Source organism: Glossina fuscipes, unplaced genomic scaffold (assembly GCF_014805625.2).
Source record: "Glossina fuscipes isolate IAEA_lab_2018 unplaced genomic scaffold, Yale_Gfus_2 147, whole genome shotgun sequence".
Classification (NCBI taxonomy): domain Eukaryota; kingdom Metazoa; phylum Arthropoda; class Insecta; order Diptera; family Glossinidae; genus Glossina; species Glossina fuscipes.
Window position 1 is genome coordinate 1,821,393 of NW_023998490.1, and position 18,382 is coordinate 1,839,774.

Genomic DNA, 18,382 nt, shown 5'->3' on the forward strand with positions numbered 1-18,382 from the left:
ATTAATTTCGTGAAAGCGTAATCATTGCCGAAGTTATATATATATATATATATATATATGTATATATAAGGACATTAAGAAATTGCCAACAAAAGAGAAAGAGAATCGAAATCGTTTATCGTTTTGAAATTAGAAAAAATATGAAAAATAAAATACTTTGTTCAATACACAACTTCTTGAGGTGCTCATATATCAAATTTGTAGTTCTTTTCGTCCCTTTTTTCATTTATTTATTTATTTATTTATTTGTTTTGTTGTTGTTGTTGTTGTTGTTGTTGTTGTTGTTGTGTTTTTAAGCGTTCCAGTTCCTTAACAAGAAAGAAAAGTTTCGTTTGAGTTTACGGTCGTTAATTCCATTTGTGTATAGGTGCGGTTTTCATTAGATCGTTTGTTCGTTGATATTTCAAATATAGAAGTTGAATTTTAAATCAAACATTTTTCATTTTAATCGTTGTAGTGGTATTCAACTGATATATGGAAATGCTTTTGTTTGTTTATTTTCCGTTCTTTTTCTTTTTGTTTAAGCCATAGTCAGAGTACCAGCGCCTAAACCGTAACCAACACCTTTAGGACCAAAGTTGCGACCATAACAAGCCCTGCAATAAATATCACCATCGGGTCCGTCGTTCAAATTGGTCGAATCCAGAGATTTGCGGCAATCGGCGCAATGGAAACATCTTTTATGCCAAATGCGACTTTTGCTAATCATTTGCTCAGCAGCGTATACTGCGAAGCCGCATCGTGGACATCCACTCGATGATTTGGGACCTGAAAATGGTTTTCCTTCGGGGCTACAAATATTATATATATTAAAAAAAAGTGTTTGTCTATTTTCTGTTTAAAACGCTTGAAGAAGCACGGCACTTACTATTGCATAGTATTTTGGCCCGAAGTGGACACTAAGGTGGGAGTGTGACCATAGCCGAAACCTTTGGGTCCGAAATTTTTACCATAGCAGGCCTTACAGTAGATCTCTTTGTCGGGCCCATCGCAGGCCAACATTGAATCTAACGGGCGATGGCACTGGCAACAATTGTAACATTTCTTGTGCCACATCTTACCCTTCGACAATTGCTGTTCTGCAGCAAACACTGCACCGCCACAGCGTGGGCAGCCCTCACCTTCCGGAGCCTTAATACTAGTCGTATCAGGCGGTGCAAATGGACGACTTGCAGCAATCTGTTCTTCTCTGAAAATTTGCCATAAAATTTGTAAAACCAATTTTCAATATTTTTTGGAATTTTTTTTTTTTTACTTACGTCATACCGTCCGTTTGCAAGAAACCAGAGCCGCAAGCAAAACCATAACCATGCGGACCCCATTTTTTACCATAACAAGTCCTGCAGTAGACTTCTTTATCGGGACCATCGCAAGCAATGATCGAATCTAGGGTTTTGGTGCAGTCTCGGCATTTGAAGCATTTCCTGTGCCACTCGCGACCCTTGGATAGAACAAGTTCAGCTGCAAACACTACACCACCGCAACGTGGACAACCTTCTCCGGGACGCGCCTTAATCTTGCTGACATCAACTACGCCTGCACGGGGAGCGTGTTCACTAACGTAGAAAAAAATGATATCACAACATCGAGAACTTTCGTAATTAGATTTAAAAGTTAACACTTAAGACGGCCTTAAAGGATATGCTGTTAACGGTAATTATTGGTAACATATAATATCAAGATCGCAAAATCTATCGAGCTTAAGTAAGGCTACAAGCACGCCATCTTTCGTGGGTTTCACGTGACGAATGGTTCAGATGTTCATTTTATTAGCAAATATGTGAACTACCATTGAGCACAACTTTTTTCAACATTTTTAAAATAATTTTCTAATTGTTGTTATCTTAGGTGCTTGTATGTATTTTGATCAGCGACATTTATTGGTGAAAATGATAAGGCAAGTAAGTAATGCCATTCTCTACATTTACATAGCAACACTTTTTTCATTCGGCACTATTGGATTATTCGGTGCGTACAGATGCTAACCAGGGAACGTTCGAAATTGCATTTTCGATATTCAATCAATTTTTTCGTTTAATTTGAAAGACTCTCCTGCCGAAGACTATCAAACACTTTTAGAAGCTTATGGCGAGGCTGCTTCACCATATTAGACCAAAGAATGGCCTGGCGGACCAAAAAAGTACGAAGACAATGAAAAGCTAGCTCAAATTTTGGAAAAGGTTGTGTAGAGATGTTTGCAGACGTTTGCCAGCGATGGGAGATGTCCAAAAGGATGAAAAATGGCTATCATCCGAATTGACTGAAGATGCCATTTCGAATCGTTTCAGCATCGCGGTTTCATTGCTTGTCAGGCAAAAAAAGAAGAGTTTTCGCAAATAGTCGTGCGTTAGTTCAGGAGGGCCATCCACGCCAACACCGAAGTGAAATATATTCATGGCCGTAAAGTTTTGCTATGCATGTGGTGGGATCAGCAAGAGATCTACCGACATCGATTGACCAAACTGAACGATGTATTGTTGCAAGAAAGACCAGAAATAATGATTAATAGATGCAAAGTCATCGTCTTGCATGTGAACGCTCGGCCACACGTTCCGAGAGTTGTCAAGGATACACTTTTGCAGCTTGAATGGGAAGCTCTACCGCATCCAGTGTAATCAACAGACATACTGCCTTCCGACTATCAGTTGTTTAAATCAACGCAAATAGGTTGCTATATCAATCGGTACTACACCAATATTGTTCTTTCGACACGGTGCCGCCTAGTTGTCAGAAAGGTGGGAAAACATTATAGAAAATATTTTGATTAATGCACTAAGTTTTCAAATGAAAATAATGATCAGAATACAAGCAAGCACCTATTACTGACTTTCATTACTTTTTCTGAAAAACCATTGTTTTCGCAGAAGAAGGCAGCCATCATTCGCTGACAAATGCTGTCTTAAGTCTATAACAATTTGCATAAAAGTTCGCAATCTATCGAAATAAAGAGTTATAGCGATCAGTATGATTAAATAATCCATCCTTTTTTACCGGAGACAGTATTTTGAAAAAGTTCCCATTGAAGTAGAAGGACAGCTTTAATCAAATGTAGGTTACCTGTGGAAGTGTGTGTCTTGCTTATTTTAAAAAACAAACATCTTTTTGCAAATGATTAGCGCAAAGACATAATGACCGACCGATTGGGTGAAACGAAAGAAATATGGAGGAATTGTTGTAAGATTAATAGATTTCTGATGAGAGATCAGAGTAAGGGAATCGATAACGACGCACTGTTCTTTTAGTTGTTTATACACATAGATAGTAGACTGTAACGAACACAAATGCGCATTAAGTGTTTATAAAAGATATACTTGATACCTTTGCCATTCGCAATCTTTAATGTCGGACATTAATCCTAATGAAGACATGCCTAAATGGCCGTAACCTCTGGTACCGAATCTCTGAGCATAACAACCTTTAAGAAGAAAGAAAATTTTCAGTTTTTAGCTAGATTTCTTTTAGACGCTTTTAGATTGACACACAAGTGATCACAAACAGGCCAACAGCCACAGACACCACAAACTAGAAAGATAACGAAATCATGCAATGAAATCTATGTGTGAAAGACGATATTCATTATATGTCCAACTATATCAACTTTTATTATTTGTGGTCATGTCTCGATATTGCAAGGATTATATGTCACCCACTTGGGACTCTAAGAAGTTTACTCCACAAGCCACATTCCTGGCAAGAGAGAAGTCATTCGAGATCCATTCCATTACCGAAAGTTCATAAGAATCGCGTCGTAAGTATTTATTAAAATTTAGCGCTGAAACTTAGCGCGCTCCTGAAAGCCTATCATTGTGATTTTCTTAACATTAACTATTTACCTTTAACACTGTAACTTACCCATTGGTATAGCAATCTGATTGGAGAGCTCCTCCGCCCTGACCGTAACCGTAACCCTTAGGACCGAATTTTTTCGCATAACAAACTTTAGGACAATAAATAAACAAATGTAAATAATACGCAAAGTTAGTAACTGTCGTTAAGCGAATATATACACACAAACTTAAGTAAGTAGTCTAAGAAATATAGAAATTTTAGAAGTCAATTATCATGCAATTCAGCTCAAATGCTCGCATTAGCGTTTGATAATAACTGAAACCATTTTTATTATTAGGCTCGGTATTTTTTAGACTACTGTTTTTTGTGAAATTTCAATTGTAATGATAATTAAAACAATTATTACCTTTGCAGTAAATATTTTTATCGGGTCCTTCACAGCATAGAATTGAATCTAAGCCCTTAGAACAGTTAGCGCATTTGAAACATTCCTTATGCCAAGCCTAAGAAATTGACAAGAGAGTATAGTTTTGGACTAAAAAAATCTTTGTAAAATAAAAGTGAGGACAATAACCTAACATTTTGAAGGTTGTCAGAACAATTCAGTTCAATTCTAAAAAACTATGTTTTCTAAAGGCCTAAAGCAATTTTTCAAATATATTCTATGATATTTAAATAAATTATTCTGCACATAAAACGAGGATGAATGCTTTAAATTACTTTCAAACAAAAAAAAAAAAAAATACAAAACAAGTTATTTTAAACATAGACACAACATTTGTGCGTTTATCTGGTAGTCACACGAATCAACAATAATCACATTAAACAAATTTTTGTTGTCATCATTGACTGTACCTCTGCAATAGATTTCCTTATCGGGACCGTCGCAGTGCATTGTCGAGTCCAGAGTGCGATTGCAGAGTAAACATTTAAAGCATCTTCGATGATAACCCTATTATTTTTATAATAATTATGATCATTATTTTTACATTATATTATAATGATTACATTATTATTATTACTTATACCGATATTATGATTATTATTGTACACACGTCTCTCTCCCACCAGACGAAGGAAATTATTGAAATGCTTACAAAATCAAGAAAGAAACTTTTAAAACCTCAAATTTTGAATCGATTCAATAATGTCCGTCTGTCTGTCTGTGTAACGCCTGTAGTAGACAATCACATCGTCTCAGTTTGTGTCAGTGGGTTTGAACTTGGCATGAACTTTAGAAATTGTTGCACCCTGATCGCTATTGGAAATGGGTCAAATCGGGCGAAATGGGCCTACAGCACCACGTACACTGAAAAAAACTCTGTTTTCCAAAGAAAAAAAAATAAACTGTTTCTCTCGCTTATCACAAATCATAGCAATCGTATAGTCCCTTTCCGAAAATGGAAGAAATCGGACGCGTCCCTAGTCTTACACTACATCAGAATTTCAGTTTTTGTCAAAATCTCTGCAACTTGCATCAGGTAGATTCAAAAGCCCAATAATGTGTATATAAACTAGACCATTCTATCCAATTCATCAAAGCATGTCTGTCCATCTGTCCTTCTCTTCATTTACGTAATATCTCGGATAAATATTTGCTTCTCTCGCTCACAAAAATGTGTATATTCTTCTTCTTCAAGGCTTTTTGCCAATTACTCATAAACTGCCATAGACACACGACAAAAATTTCCACATATACCCTAAAAGAAAGGAAAAAATCGGTTAGGCCGATTTAATGTTATAAAGAAACTTATTCTTCCATTTTTTTTTTTTTTAAGCCTTTTCAGTGTGAAAGGGGTGGTGGGTGTAATAAATTCAGACACAGTCGAATATAATTTTGTTTCCTGCATCATTACTCTTAGTATTGAGTGTTACATTATTACTATAATAATATAATTATTGTTATATTATAGACCGCATTACATATCATTGTTATGATCATCAGTATTATATAAGTATTAGACCATTATTTATTGTATTATTATATATTTTATTATTATTATCGTTAATTTATTTGATTTGTTTATTGAAAATTCCGGGGAAGAGTTTGTTTATAGAATACTTTCCCTTCTTTCCCGCTTACTTCTCTCCGATAAAGATGGCTATTTAAATAATCATATACTTACTCTGCCTCTGGCCAACATTTGTTCGGCAGCGTAGACATAACCGCCGCAACGAGGACAACCTTGGCCTTCCGGAGCTTTAGCAATCTTTCTGGGTTCAAGACGGGCACCATTGCGTACACCATCCAATTCTCTGAAATCAAGAACGAACATAAAATGTATAATAAAAGCAACTATAATCAAAATATGTATCCGAAATGTCATACATGCAGGCATAAACATGCACGAAAATATCTTACTTTAGTAAATCAAAAAAAGTTTAACTTGAAAACAAAAAAAAAAAAAATACTTCCTTAATATATAAGATTGTAAATTGCCTAAGGAATTTTTCATTTCTTTCCGTTAAAACATTGAAAAACTATTTATTTAGTTTTTGATTATTTGTTTTTCACGCCCACGCAGTGCTCAGTGATTGAGTAGCTGGTTTGCATTTTTTATGATATTAAACATATTCGTATATGTTTATATGTATCATACGTGCACAATGAACGTATGTTTTAAGAAATTATAGATATTTCGACATACACTTAGTTGCCGTCCGCCTTCATACATTTTGTTATAGAATATTTTAGCGCCTTTCGAATGATTAAAATTTTCTGTAAATTGACTTGAAAATTACATAACAGCTGTATACTTAGACAAAACAGGCATTTACTACAGAGAGCATTGAAAGAAACGATATTTCTTGACATCGATGTTTACAATAACATGAAACACCGCCAAGACTTAACAGAATGTAAATAGAAGAAAAACAAAAGCCCTTTCACGAATTATGGTGGGAATCGCCTCAAGACGACTAATTTAAATATGCCTGTCACCGAATCGTTGAAGCGTTTAATTTTTTTTTCTTTAATTGTTTTAACCACTATATGAACTCTTGTAAGTAAAGAATCGGAGAGTATGTTGGCACGCATGTTTTCCCAAGATGGTGCCATGTTACCCAGCAATCAAGACGAACAGCGTAGGGTGCTTTCTTGATAGATCGGAGTCCTCATTATATTGAACCTATTATTAATTATCTTCGCCATGGTCAGCTTATAGTCGATCCTAATGTGAGTTTGGAAGGTGTTTTGGAAGAAGCGAAATTTTTTGGCCTTAAGTGTCTAGTTAGCCAATTAGAGAGTCAAATAATGCAAGCCAATCAACCATTGGATAATGTTCCTCTTTCACAACTTTAGAGAGTAAGTAAATGAGCAAATTTCGAATTTCACAACTTTAGAAAGTAAGTAAACCGAGGTAACATTGATGACGCCAATATCGAGCTCAGAGCGATAATCAAACAAATTTTGAAACGTACTAATCGCAAGATATTAGATCAATGTGTTCCGCCATCCGGCAATGAAGACAAGGTTACTGTCGGCAAATTTTATGCCACCTACATAATACAAGACTATTTTAGACGATTTAAAAAACGCAAAGAAATGGAAGGCCGGGAAGGTAAAATTGATAGTGATGATCCTGTTACATTGCAGGCAGGTCTAAATATTGCACGAGGTATCGCCAGCCTTGAAAACAGCTATCAGAGGTGATGCTATTATTTTTTTAAAAATCATGGTGACCACAATTTTTCCTTTCATTTCCAATAACAACCGAGTTACGTTTCGCTCGTTAAGCAACGGGGATAGACAGACAGGACGGTACTATGAGTCCTGGCCACCTTTATAGGACATAAATGCTTTTATATAGTTGAACACTTGGGTTATAATCATAGAGCAAGAATATCTTTTGTATATGAAAATGGATAATTTGACGATGAGTGACAAAGGCAAAAAGGTTTGCTTGCAACATATTTCCCAAATGATGGTCTTTAGGTGAAATTTTCGCAGGCTCAGAAAGAATCGTTTTATAGTTTAAAAAACATTGCATTCTCTTTCTATCAGCGGCTTAGCTTATCACCAAACTTAGAAAGCCTTTCATTTCGTACTTCTCATGTGGTTAAGATGCCTAACATTCCGCGGGCGAATAAGAAGTATGCATAGAAGTACCCTTCCGAGATCAAACATTCATTACGTTGAATAGTAAATACCTCGCTTCTGAGTCCCACATTTGTGATCTTTCGCTCCTTACGGGACATTCCTTTCAATTTTTCCAGAATATTCAACCTAAGTATTTTTATGCTCTACACTATTTTTGTGTAAGAGTATATGAAAGTTGTGCGCAAGAGTAGCCGAATAAGTAAGATAACCGAGGCTAAAAAGTCATTATTCGCGAGTTCAAATTTTAGTGCGACAGAGAACAAAAGTTCACTTTTGGTCATAACTATAGTCAGTGTTCGGCCGGTAAAGGCAAAACACTTACTTATTGGGCGCACAGACCCACGGCCACGTCTCTATCTCTCCGTTTCCCCACTCCTTCCTCTGTCTGCCCGTCACCGTGCTACACTTAAAAAAATGTATACAACACACCGAAAGGTTTGAGATAGACTCATGCTTTTATTGTACCATTCGACTGAGAATTATTGTCCGAATCGATCAAAGTTTGTCTGTCCGACTATTGATCTTATATTCTTGCGTTCAGTCTAAATGTCTATATTTTTGAGGCATGTTGATCTAAATTCAATAATTCATTGAAATAGAAAATGATGAATTTAAAGGGCGTGTGCGCGTTATACGATATACGATAGATCTCCTGTTTGAAGCTTTAATGCACACCTTTAAGAAACTAAAGAAACGAAAAACATCTCCTTACAACCAATACGTTTATCAGAGGAGAGGAAACTTTAGCCCTGCAAAGAGTTACGTAGATAAGGATTTTTCTTTCAGATCATCGAACCCGTGAAATCTTTTATTTTCTAATAGCTTGATAGCATATCGCAGCTAATTTTAGGAATCGATTCGTGCATATATCAGGTAAACGTGGAATTTTTCCCAAAGACGACTTTAGATTCGTGCAAGCGTGGAAACCGTTATTATGACGCGTTTGAAAGTTGATAATTCATAGGTAACTAAAAAAAAAGGTGTTGTGACACATTATCCAGTAAACATTTTATACTTAATCTTGTTCGTGTATTGTTTAAGTGAATAGTAGCATCTTTTCCTTTTTTTTAATATCCTTTTATCGAAGTGCAGAGATATATTTGATTTGCTCCTCAGCCAAAGGCCAGTGTACTATTTCAATTTTTCATAGCCGTAAGCAATTAAAGAACAAGAAGGAATGGAAGCGGCTTTCTTCTGCAGAGAAAAAGTTCACGGTTCTAGAGTCGTGCAATACTTGACAATACTAACCTTATCAACTCGTACTTCAACATATGGGAACGACGATATATTAATGATAAAATAAAAGGAAAACCATTCTGGCAGCCGAGTCTCTCGCCAGTTTTCAAAATTTTGAAATAACTCGCTCTATATCACAAAATGAACGCGATCAAAGCGGTTGCACTTCGCAGTTTCGTGATTAGATTCGTGGTAAGATAAAGCTTTAATATTTGTGGGAATTGAAAAATAATCGTATATCATAAATTGCTGTAAATTGGGCAAAGGATCAGTCCTGAATCTTTGCTGTCAACGACCAATGCGATTAACAACAGTCGGTAGTCGGTAAACGCATAACACTTATCGACTGCAGCAGAAACCCACCGATTTGGTGCAAATTTTTCTTAGAAATTTTTGGTGTAAATTTCTTCTTGGCCACCACTCCCTATTTGCTTCTCTCTGATAATCCCACTATTACACGAATACAAAATACCCCCTGAAAAAAATATTGTTCGCTTGTCCAAACTTGACTTGAAACAAGGTGAAAATCACTTGGCACACTTTTTCGTCTGAATATCCTAGAAGCTTTACACTCTGCACTGGTATAATTGATTTACCAGAAAACTGGCAAAATATTGGTTTGGCAGAAAAGTTCCGATTTTAAAGAATGGATGCTGAGCTCCTTCGCAATTTCAAGGTGATTAGATGTTGGTTATTCTGCGACATAGAGGCAAAGACTGAAATGCACTTTACCGACGCACCTCGCGACTAAATAATGAAGAGCATTGAAAGTAGTTCTCTTATATTTTATGAGCGTTAGGCGAAATAACAAAATCGAATATAACGCATGGCACATGCTTGCCTTGGGCTGACAATACAATTTCCTGCAGATATTTAGATAGGATGCACTGTTATTATCGATAAATGGCGTATATTTAGCCTAATAAAGTTCATTTAAAACAAAAGGAAAATATATCCTAGTTTCGGTGAAATAAGACAACGGGATATTTCTTTTATCTAATATCGTTTCAACAAATTTCCGAAGAGACTTTTTGTCTACTCCTCCGATCGATTTCACCAGATAAATGAGTAATAGGCTGACAAAAGTCAATTGATTCCGATATTTAGACCGATCAGGAATATATATGCTTTCTGGTTTATTTAATATATATTAGTAGGTCTAATAATTATTTGGAGAATCTAACATTGCCCCTCTGGCGTAATAAGAAACTAAAAAGTTTCAATAGAGAAAAATGTTTTCCGTTATTTTTGCTACATCAGAGCGGTTAATTAGAGTTACCTCTCGCTCTTTCTCCCTCTCCTAGCCAAAAAAAATGTTTTAAATTATGTCTATTAAGAATGAAATTTTCCTAATATGAACTGCATATGAATTTTGTAGATTAATGTTATTTAGCGATTTTAAAAAAATGATAAAATCAATCTATGTAGAGATTGACATTCAGTGTCCTCTCTCCCTCTCTCTCTCTTACTTCTCATATTTGGTTGTTTGTTTAATTGTAGGTTATACGTTAACAAATTAATTCTCTCTGCTTTTGAATGACATGAAAGTGCACTTTCACGTGTGTTTAAGTAATTGCAGGCATAGTTGAGATCGTTATGGCCATATTTAGTATTGAGTCTAATATCGAATAATTCGATAATAAATATGAGTAATGTGTTGATCAAAGAGTGAGAAAAAGGAAAGAAGGAGAGAGAGAGAGAGAGAGAGAAAGGTAGAGTGGAAGACATATAACAACATATATGGTTAAGAATAAAAGCTATTAACAATAATAACAACAATAACAACCACAAAGAGAAATATTAATATCTTTAGTTTACAAACGTGATTTTCCTCCTTTTTTTTCGCTTACAGTTTAAATAAGAGAATAAACAAAAAATTATCTGGCGTTAAGAACATATAAAAGCATAACTTTTTTTTTCTATTTTCAAGGTTAAGATGTTTGTTTGGCTAAGCCATGCGATACGTATAGAAATTAAATAATTGTTTTTGTTTATAAACGTAATATTTACCCTCACCGTTTCGTTTCATTTCGTTTAACATTCCTCACTTATTATCATTCCTCATTCCTCATACATACAACAAACTCAATTTGCATGATAGGTATAGTTACAATCACACAATACAATAACAACAAACTGTTTTGGTTTTTTGATGTTTTTTTTTTTGATTTTTTTTTTTTCAGTAGAAATCTCTATTTTATTTAAGACAGTTTCTCATTTTACATAACAAAAATATATATATATTTAATTAAATGTATATATGTATGCGTGTATGTAAACTTTACAAATATAAAAGACGCAAAAGATTAAAAAAAAAAAAAAAAAAAAATTAATAATAAATAAAAAAAAAAAATTATAATAATAATTAAAAATAATTAAAGTTTAACAGCGAGAAAAAAAAGTTACATTACATTAAAAAATAAATTATTTTATAAATGAATAAATGAAAACAAAAATAAATACACTTCGTTGTATGCATATATAGAGTGATGTACAAAAAACGAACAAACAAAAATTACAAAAATGAATAAATATATTAAAAACAAATTAATAGACGAACCACTTTTTCTGTTTGTGTTTATTTGATAAGGAGTTGGACGCGTGGCTTTTTGTTTTTGTTTCTGTTTCTTTTCTTTTCCTATAATTCGGAGGAGGATACGCATAAGGATTGGAGTTTTAACGCATTAGACGTGAGAGACAACGAACGAACGAAACTATGGATGGACTACAATAATTGAAAAACACAAACAAATTTACAGAAGAACTTTTGGGTTTTGTGTGTTCAGAATCCCGAATTCCAACGGTACGTCTAGAATTCGCCACCAGTTATTTAGTTGCTGCGATACATAACGTAAAAAAGACGACTTAGTATGTGTTGCTGATAAGATTATTTTAAGTTAATTAATTTTCTTTTTTTTTTCTTTTTTTTTTTTTTGTATAAGCGTGAAATTTTCTTTTCAGATAAGTTTACAGATACAGTGTAGCGTGTATAGAGATAGAAGTGATAGCGAGTGAGAGAGAGAGAGAGAGAGAAGAGCTTTGTAATTGTTATTTTTTATATATATATATATATATATATACTTTTGTTGTAATAAATGACAAGAAAAAGTAATGCAACTGTTTTTCATTATTTTATTTTTTTTAAGATTTGTATTTAAACGATTTATGTGATTTTTATAGAAAATTCTTCGATGTGTAATCGGTTTTTAAGTTGTACGCCATAAAAGATCGCCTTCGCTGCTTAATTAATTTTTTTTTGCTTTTTTAAAAGTGCGACCAACCTAAACAACTATTTATTCATCGAGAGACAACGGTTTTCTGAACTACGAAGTTGACTTTCCTAGTTTAAAGGTTTCCCATGAAGATTATTCGGAGCGGAATGTCTACATTAAGCAGATTGATAGAAAGACTTCCTGAGTTACGAGGTCAAAACTTATAGTTTGAAGGTGTCTCGTAAGGATTGGTTGAAGTCGAGTATCAATAAAAGTTGACGGAAGAAGAAAATATTTTTAAATGACGGAGATTAACATTAGGATTTTAAGGGTGCGCTATGAAAATCACTCCAAGTACAATGCCAACATGCAGGCAAAAAAGGCAAAAGCTTTTTATTGAGGTACCAGGTTGGATCTGTAAATTTGAAGAACTTGAGCTGTGAAAAGAAAGATTTTTTAAAACTATAAGGTACGTCACCGGGGTGTGAACTTCTGAAATTCTTTCATAGTTAAATGCTAAAGCAAGGCGTACTGAACCCTTTCTCATCTATGACATTTGGCCTAGAAGTTTAAAAGCTTCTTCTGACTTATGATTCGGAATGGAATACTACTAATATAAGCTGAAAGGGCAGAATAGTATTTTTGAATTATAAGCTTGGTGATTAAAGTATGACAGATTCCTGTAAAAATTATTTTTACATTAAGGCGTTAAGAAAATTAAAGTGACGACCAACACAGAAATATGGAAACACTTTCTTCAGCAAAGAGGGTATTTTTGGTCTTTCGTTTGATCGGGAGAAGTGAAAGTTGTTAAAAAATTTCTTAAATTCGATCTATATGGTTAAAGCAATAATCTTTAAACCTACGTTTTATTCCTCTTTATTTTTCACTTTCTATAATTTTATCAAGTTAAATAAGATTTAATTAGTGGATCGTATGGGCACAGTAGGCCCGAGATTTTCCATCACAAATGTCGGAAATGACGTTTTATAAGACATGGGCAGAACTTTGCGTTCACTTTGAAATTCTAAAAATTTTTATGTGAATATTTTCATACCAGTACAGAGAATGTCTTATGAATCGGTTGATCAAGATAGGAAAAACTTCAACACTCTCCACTTGATCTTCATTTTGCTTTGTCACACTACCAGAGACTCGCGTTATTATTTCCTACGCTTGAAGTTATTTAAATCATCTGTAGTGTACCACACATCTTTATAGTGTTTCTATACATAACCCTACTTTTGCTCATTTCCCGATTTATTTTTCTTATACGATTTTCTTTAGTTTAACTTCAAGCATAAAGTGTATAATAAAGTGTACAATAGCTTTAGTGCAAATATGAGGACAAAACGGATTTAAGATCAATAGAAGACTGGTTAACATGTTGCCATATTTAGGACAATTTTGCATTCTTTTCCTTATTAAAATGATGAATGGCGGGCGAGGATAAGTCTTCTTTTAACTTTGTTCTTTTTAGTTCAAATATTATTTATTGTTCTTCAGGTTAATAAAATTCTGTCTTTTTCTTCTTCTTCCATCTAAAAGCTTACTTCCCGAATGTATTGTTTTACTCATGTCATTGAGTGGTTATTGTTGCACTTTTACGTTCCTAAATTATCGTAAGCAGAATTTCTTCTACCTGTTGGCCTTTATTTGTCCATAAATTCTCTGAAAGAAGAAACCTTGACTTTTGATTTGAAATCGTATTCGTTCCTAGTTAACATTCAAATTTGGGAAGTCTTGTCAGAGTCCTCCCACGTTAGCCTTGTTATCGGAAATCGGCCTTTTCCTTATGCACTGGCTTGATAGTCGCGGACTTTACTCCCTCTGATACTCACGTAGATATATTGTATATTGAAGGGAGGAATGCATGAGGTTATAAGGATGACCTCTTTTCTTTGAAAACGAATCTTGATTTCGTATTTATGTACTTGAATTACTAAGCAACGACATGTTTCTGGAAAAATGATGCTTTGCTTTTAATTTAATTTCGTGTTAGGTATTTAATCGTTGCCAACCCATTGGGCATTTTGCTTTCACTCCGCCCTCATGTACAGATTAATAATTTTTTCCGAATGCTTAAAATTAAAATAGATGGAAAAGCCTTCGATATTTTCCCGAAGTTTCTCTTCGAGGTAAATGAAAATATAAGTGAACTAAACATGAAGGCTTGATAAAATTTATAATAAAAATTTTAGAAACCAAGGTTTAAAGAAGTCTCATTAAAATTCAGTGAGTGTTGGAGTGGGTGTGTTTTTATTCTGCTTCTTAAAAATTTCCAAGAGAAATTACTTAAAATGTTTCAAACTGTCCTTGTGTGAGCAAAAGCAGCCTTTAAAGAGAGAGGAGACCTTATAGTTAGGAAAAGAGTTTTGTTTTTGAATAATTTGCGAGAAAGAATAAACTCAAACCTTGTATTGGAAAATTATTAATTTTTTCTTGATTTAAATTTAAAAATTGAATTGATTTTCAATCCAACCTCGATTAGGAAGTTTGCTTAAACAAGAACAGAGTTTGTTTAGGCAACTTATGCCGTATGTGAACTTTTAATTTAATTTTTTTTTCATTTGGCAGCGTAGGGTGTTTGATATATTGGTGGTGAAGGGAACAACGCGATTACAACGACATCATAATCAAAACGTGTAAAATGTATAACGAAAGAGAAATTTCGAAATGAGAAATGTAATTAAAAATAAACGGTGACACACTTGTACTAAACCAAACACATATACATGCACATACACTCCCATAGATATATAAGATATAACCACATGCGATGACAGCCAGCCCACATCCATGCAAAATTTTCTTTTAAGTTTTCTTCATTTCCTTATGCTTTTACTCATTTCGAGAGAGTTTAACTGACGCTAAACTTTACAATGGCCAAGTGTTTTCAAAGAAACGAGTGGGTGCGCGAATCTGTGTGTACGTGTGTGGGGTGTATAGTGCTAAGTATTGGTTGATTTGGTTTACTACAGCGTATGAGTATATATATATATATATATATATATACATATACATATATATATATATATATAGAATTTATTCGCTCTCTATTTTTTTTTTTGTTTTTTTTATAATTTTTTTTTTTTTTTTTTTTGCTTATTTTGATACATACACCCATACACACGCACACATTTACGCATATTTATACGAATATGTGTGTGTATGCATGCGGCGTACGCAAATATAGGAACACGTATGTATATATGTATGCTTTCATATGTCTTCTTAACCAGAATTAGATAAAAATGAATATAGAAAATGTTTTATTTGAGCAAAAAAAAAAAAAAGACGGAAAGAAAAAATAAAAGGAAAATAATCTCGCGATTTTTGGTTTTGGATTACAAAACAAATATAAAACAAAGAAGAGAGAAAAAAAAGTGGAATTTCCAGTGAATTAGAAAAGAAAATTATATTTTTATATGCAAACATTAGCCAATTGATTGTGAATTTGTTTGAATGCGGGAAATCATTAGATTAGTCTTGGACTTACTCTTTGTTCAAATGTGCTCCAGTATCCATGGATAGGCAACCAGCACCACCACCGAAACCGTAACCTTTGGGACCATATTTGCGTCCATGGCAATTTTTACAATACAATTCCTTTTCATGTTCTGTGCAGTTTGTGGAATCCAAAGCTTTGTTGCACATTCCTGCCGAGAAGCAAAGGTGACACAAAAAAAAAAAAAAAGATGTTGAGGTTAATTCGCTTGCCTTCCACGCATTAGCCTAGCATTTAGCTGTAGTTAGCCTTAGCATATTAGCATATTAATTAATTGAATTATATCTCAGAGATTTTTGATTTGATTCTATTTGATTGATTTCATATTATTACCGCATTTGAAGCAAGTTTTATGGAATTTATAGCCTCCGGCAACACGTTCCTCGGCAGCGTATACAGATTTACCGCATTTAGGGCATTTTGGAGTTTCAGCGGGAGTGAAAGGCATTTTGTTTGTGTAAAATCTATTTAAGAAAAATTTTAAACTTGTTTAAAAAAAATTTCACAAACTTTTTATTTTATTTATTTAATTCTTTTTTTTTTTATCACTACTTGTTTTATTATTGTGTTTTTTTTTTTAAGGAAAAAATAAAAAAAAAATTTTTTTTCTAAAAATTATTCTCACTTTACCGCGTTGAGGTACCACTACGTGAAAAATACCGATTTAGAATGAACTTCAGCGTTCACTCAGCGCAGGTAGTCTTTATGTCTTAGTGCACACGGCACAACACATAGTCGGATATATTAGAAAAAGATAGAATGAAGCATTTTCACACATCACCCAGCCTCCGTCTCGCATCTTCGTCTTACTTTACTCAGTGCGGTGCGGGTATAAAGCTAAAGCTTACTCGTTCTATAACGTATAGCATGCAGTGGTTTTTTTGCTTATTTCAAACAACACTTGTTTTTCACAAGACAAAAACAAAACCACGCACGCAGGATCGTTTATGAGAGAAGAGAAAAGATCATCAGGGAGAAAAATGAGTGCGAATACGTCCGAGAGTGATGATGACCTACATACATGCATACATACATGATTATTTAGGAAAACTCCAGTCCAATCTTTTGCAATAGTGTCTATAACTGTAACGTAATAATACATCATATTGTATATATGTGCTCATCTAAACATATATGTATGCTTACGGATATTCTATACGTACGTATACATCTATGTTATATGCACATATCTATAAACAAAATTTCTTAACATCGGAAATAAAACTTTTTCTTCACTAGTAATTTACATATGTGTTATATGTAAACATATATTCTGTCGAAATGTTTGAAAATCATCATCAAATATAAAACAAATTTTTTAGTTAATCTCCATCAAGGTCTACATTATTTCCCCCACCCCCCATATACTTACAATCCTTCGTAATCGACATCGCGATTCACATGCATGAGGGACAACCTCTGAGGAGCTGGTCAATAAAAGACATCTATATGCTCTTTTCCAAAATAGTTTGCGTTTGATGTAACAGTTTGCGTTAAGTCAATACATTTAATCAATTCATCAAAGTACATCATTTTCATAGTTTCTTCTAGCAATTGCTTTCCTTCCTTGGTTCCTTTTTGTATTTTTTTTTAATCCCCACACTTACAGGATATATTGAGTTTGTGCAGATATATGTAACTCCCAGTAGGACTTGAAATAGGCCCGCCTTTTTTTATAAAGTACGACACTAAGCCTATCCGTCCGTCTGTCCACCTGTCCACCTGTCCGTCTGAGGTTAGCCCATGTAAATTTGTGTTCAAGCAAGATCGCAATTTCTGAGATATTTTGGTAAAATTTGATACACTGACGTCTTTTGATTCAAGAGCGAACGCTATTGAAAATGTTTCGGATCTTCTTCGAGCACTCACCATATAACGACTTTTTAAAATAAAGCAAAATTTGCAATTATTACTAGGCCGTAGCAAGCAATTGTATTAGCCGAATTCGTGTAGGGCATTTAATGGTCAGTCTTACCCGAGTATAACATACTTACTGATTTTCCGTTTAATTTACTAACAACTAACCGCGCTTGGTTTTATAAAAAGGTGGTGCAAAGAGCTTGATGATCCCTACATTACGAAAAGGCTGTACATGTGTTTGGTTAGACCCATACTCGAGTATGCCTCAGTTGTGTGGTCTCCTTCATACAGGTGCTACGTATAAGATTCAATTGAATCTGTTCAAAAGCAATTCTTGCTGTTTGCCCTTAAAAATTTGGGTTGGGATCCGATTGCCTCTCTTCCTCCGTATGAAAATAGGTTGCTTCTGCTGTCCCTACCGTCTCTTGAGAAACGTAGATTTGTTCTTGGCGTTTCCTTTCTAATTAAAGTAATAAATGATGCCATTGACTCGCCTTCATTACTTCGTGTAATAAGCTTTAATGTCCCTAACCGCTTCTCTAGGCACTTTATCTTGGTTAAGCTTAATCAGTGTAAATTTAATTATGAGCTATTCAATCCGCTCAGAGTCGTTTGCAAGAACCTAAATGACGTCTACCACTTATTCTCGTTATCGGAGTCTTTAAAGTCCATTAAAGC

At 34.1% G+C, this 18,382-nt stretch overlaps 1 protein-coding gene across 3 annotated transcripts; it reads right to left on the minus strand.

Annotated features, from left to right (window-relative positions):
- Positions 1–263: 263 nt before the first annotated feature.
- On the minus strand, positions 264–16,553 carry LOC119641144 (muscle LIM protein Mlp84B). Of its 3 annotated transcripts, none has more exons than XM_038039635.1 (9): positions 16,475–16,553; positions 16,178–16,308; positions 15,836–15,995; positions 5,916–6,045; positions 4,645–4,741; positions 3,319–3,415; positions 1,260–1,556; positions 869–1,189; positions 264–791 (listed from the first exon to the last, which is right to left on the minus strand). In XM_038039635.1, the coding sequence occupies exons 2-9, from the start codon at positions 16,290–16,292 to the stop codon at positions 521–523; spliced, it is 1,488 nt and encodes a 495-aa protein (XP_037895563.1). In that variant the 5' UTR covers positions 16,293–16,308; positions 16,475–16,553; the 3' UTR covers positions 264–520. The 3 variants fall into 3 exon arrangements, with proteins under 3 accessions (XP_037895563.1, XP_037895562.1, XP_037895564.1); XM_038039634.1 differs by having other exon boundaries at positions 16,470–16,540; XM_038039636.1 differs by lacking the exons at positions 3,319–3,415; positions 4,645–4,741 and adding exons at positions 3,853–3,937; positions 4,196–4,292 and having other exon boundaries at positions 16,470–16,539.
- Positions 16,554–18,382: the final 1,829 nt, after the last annotated feature.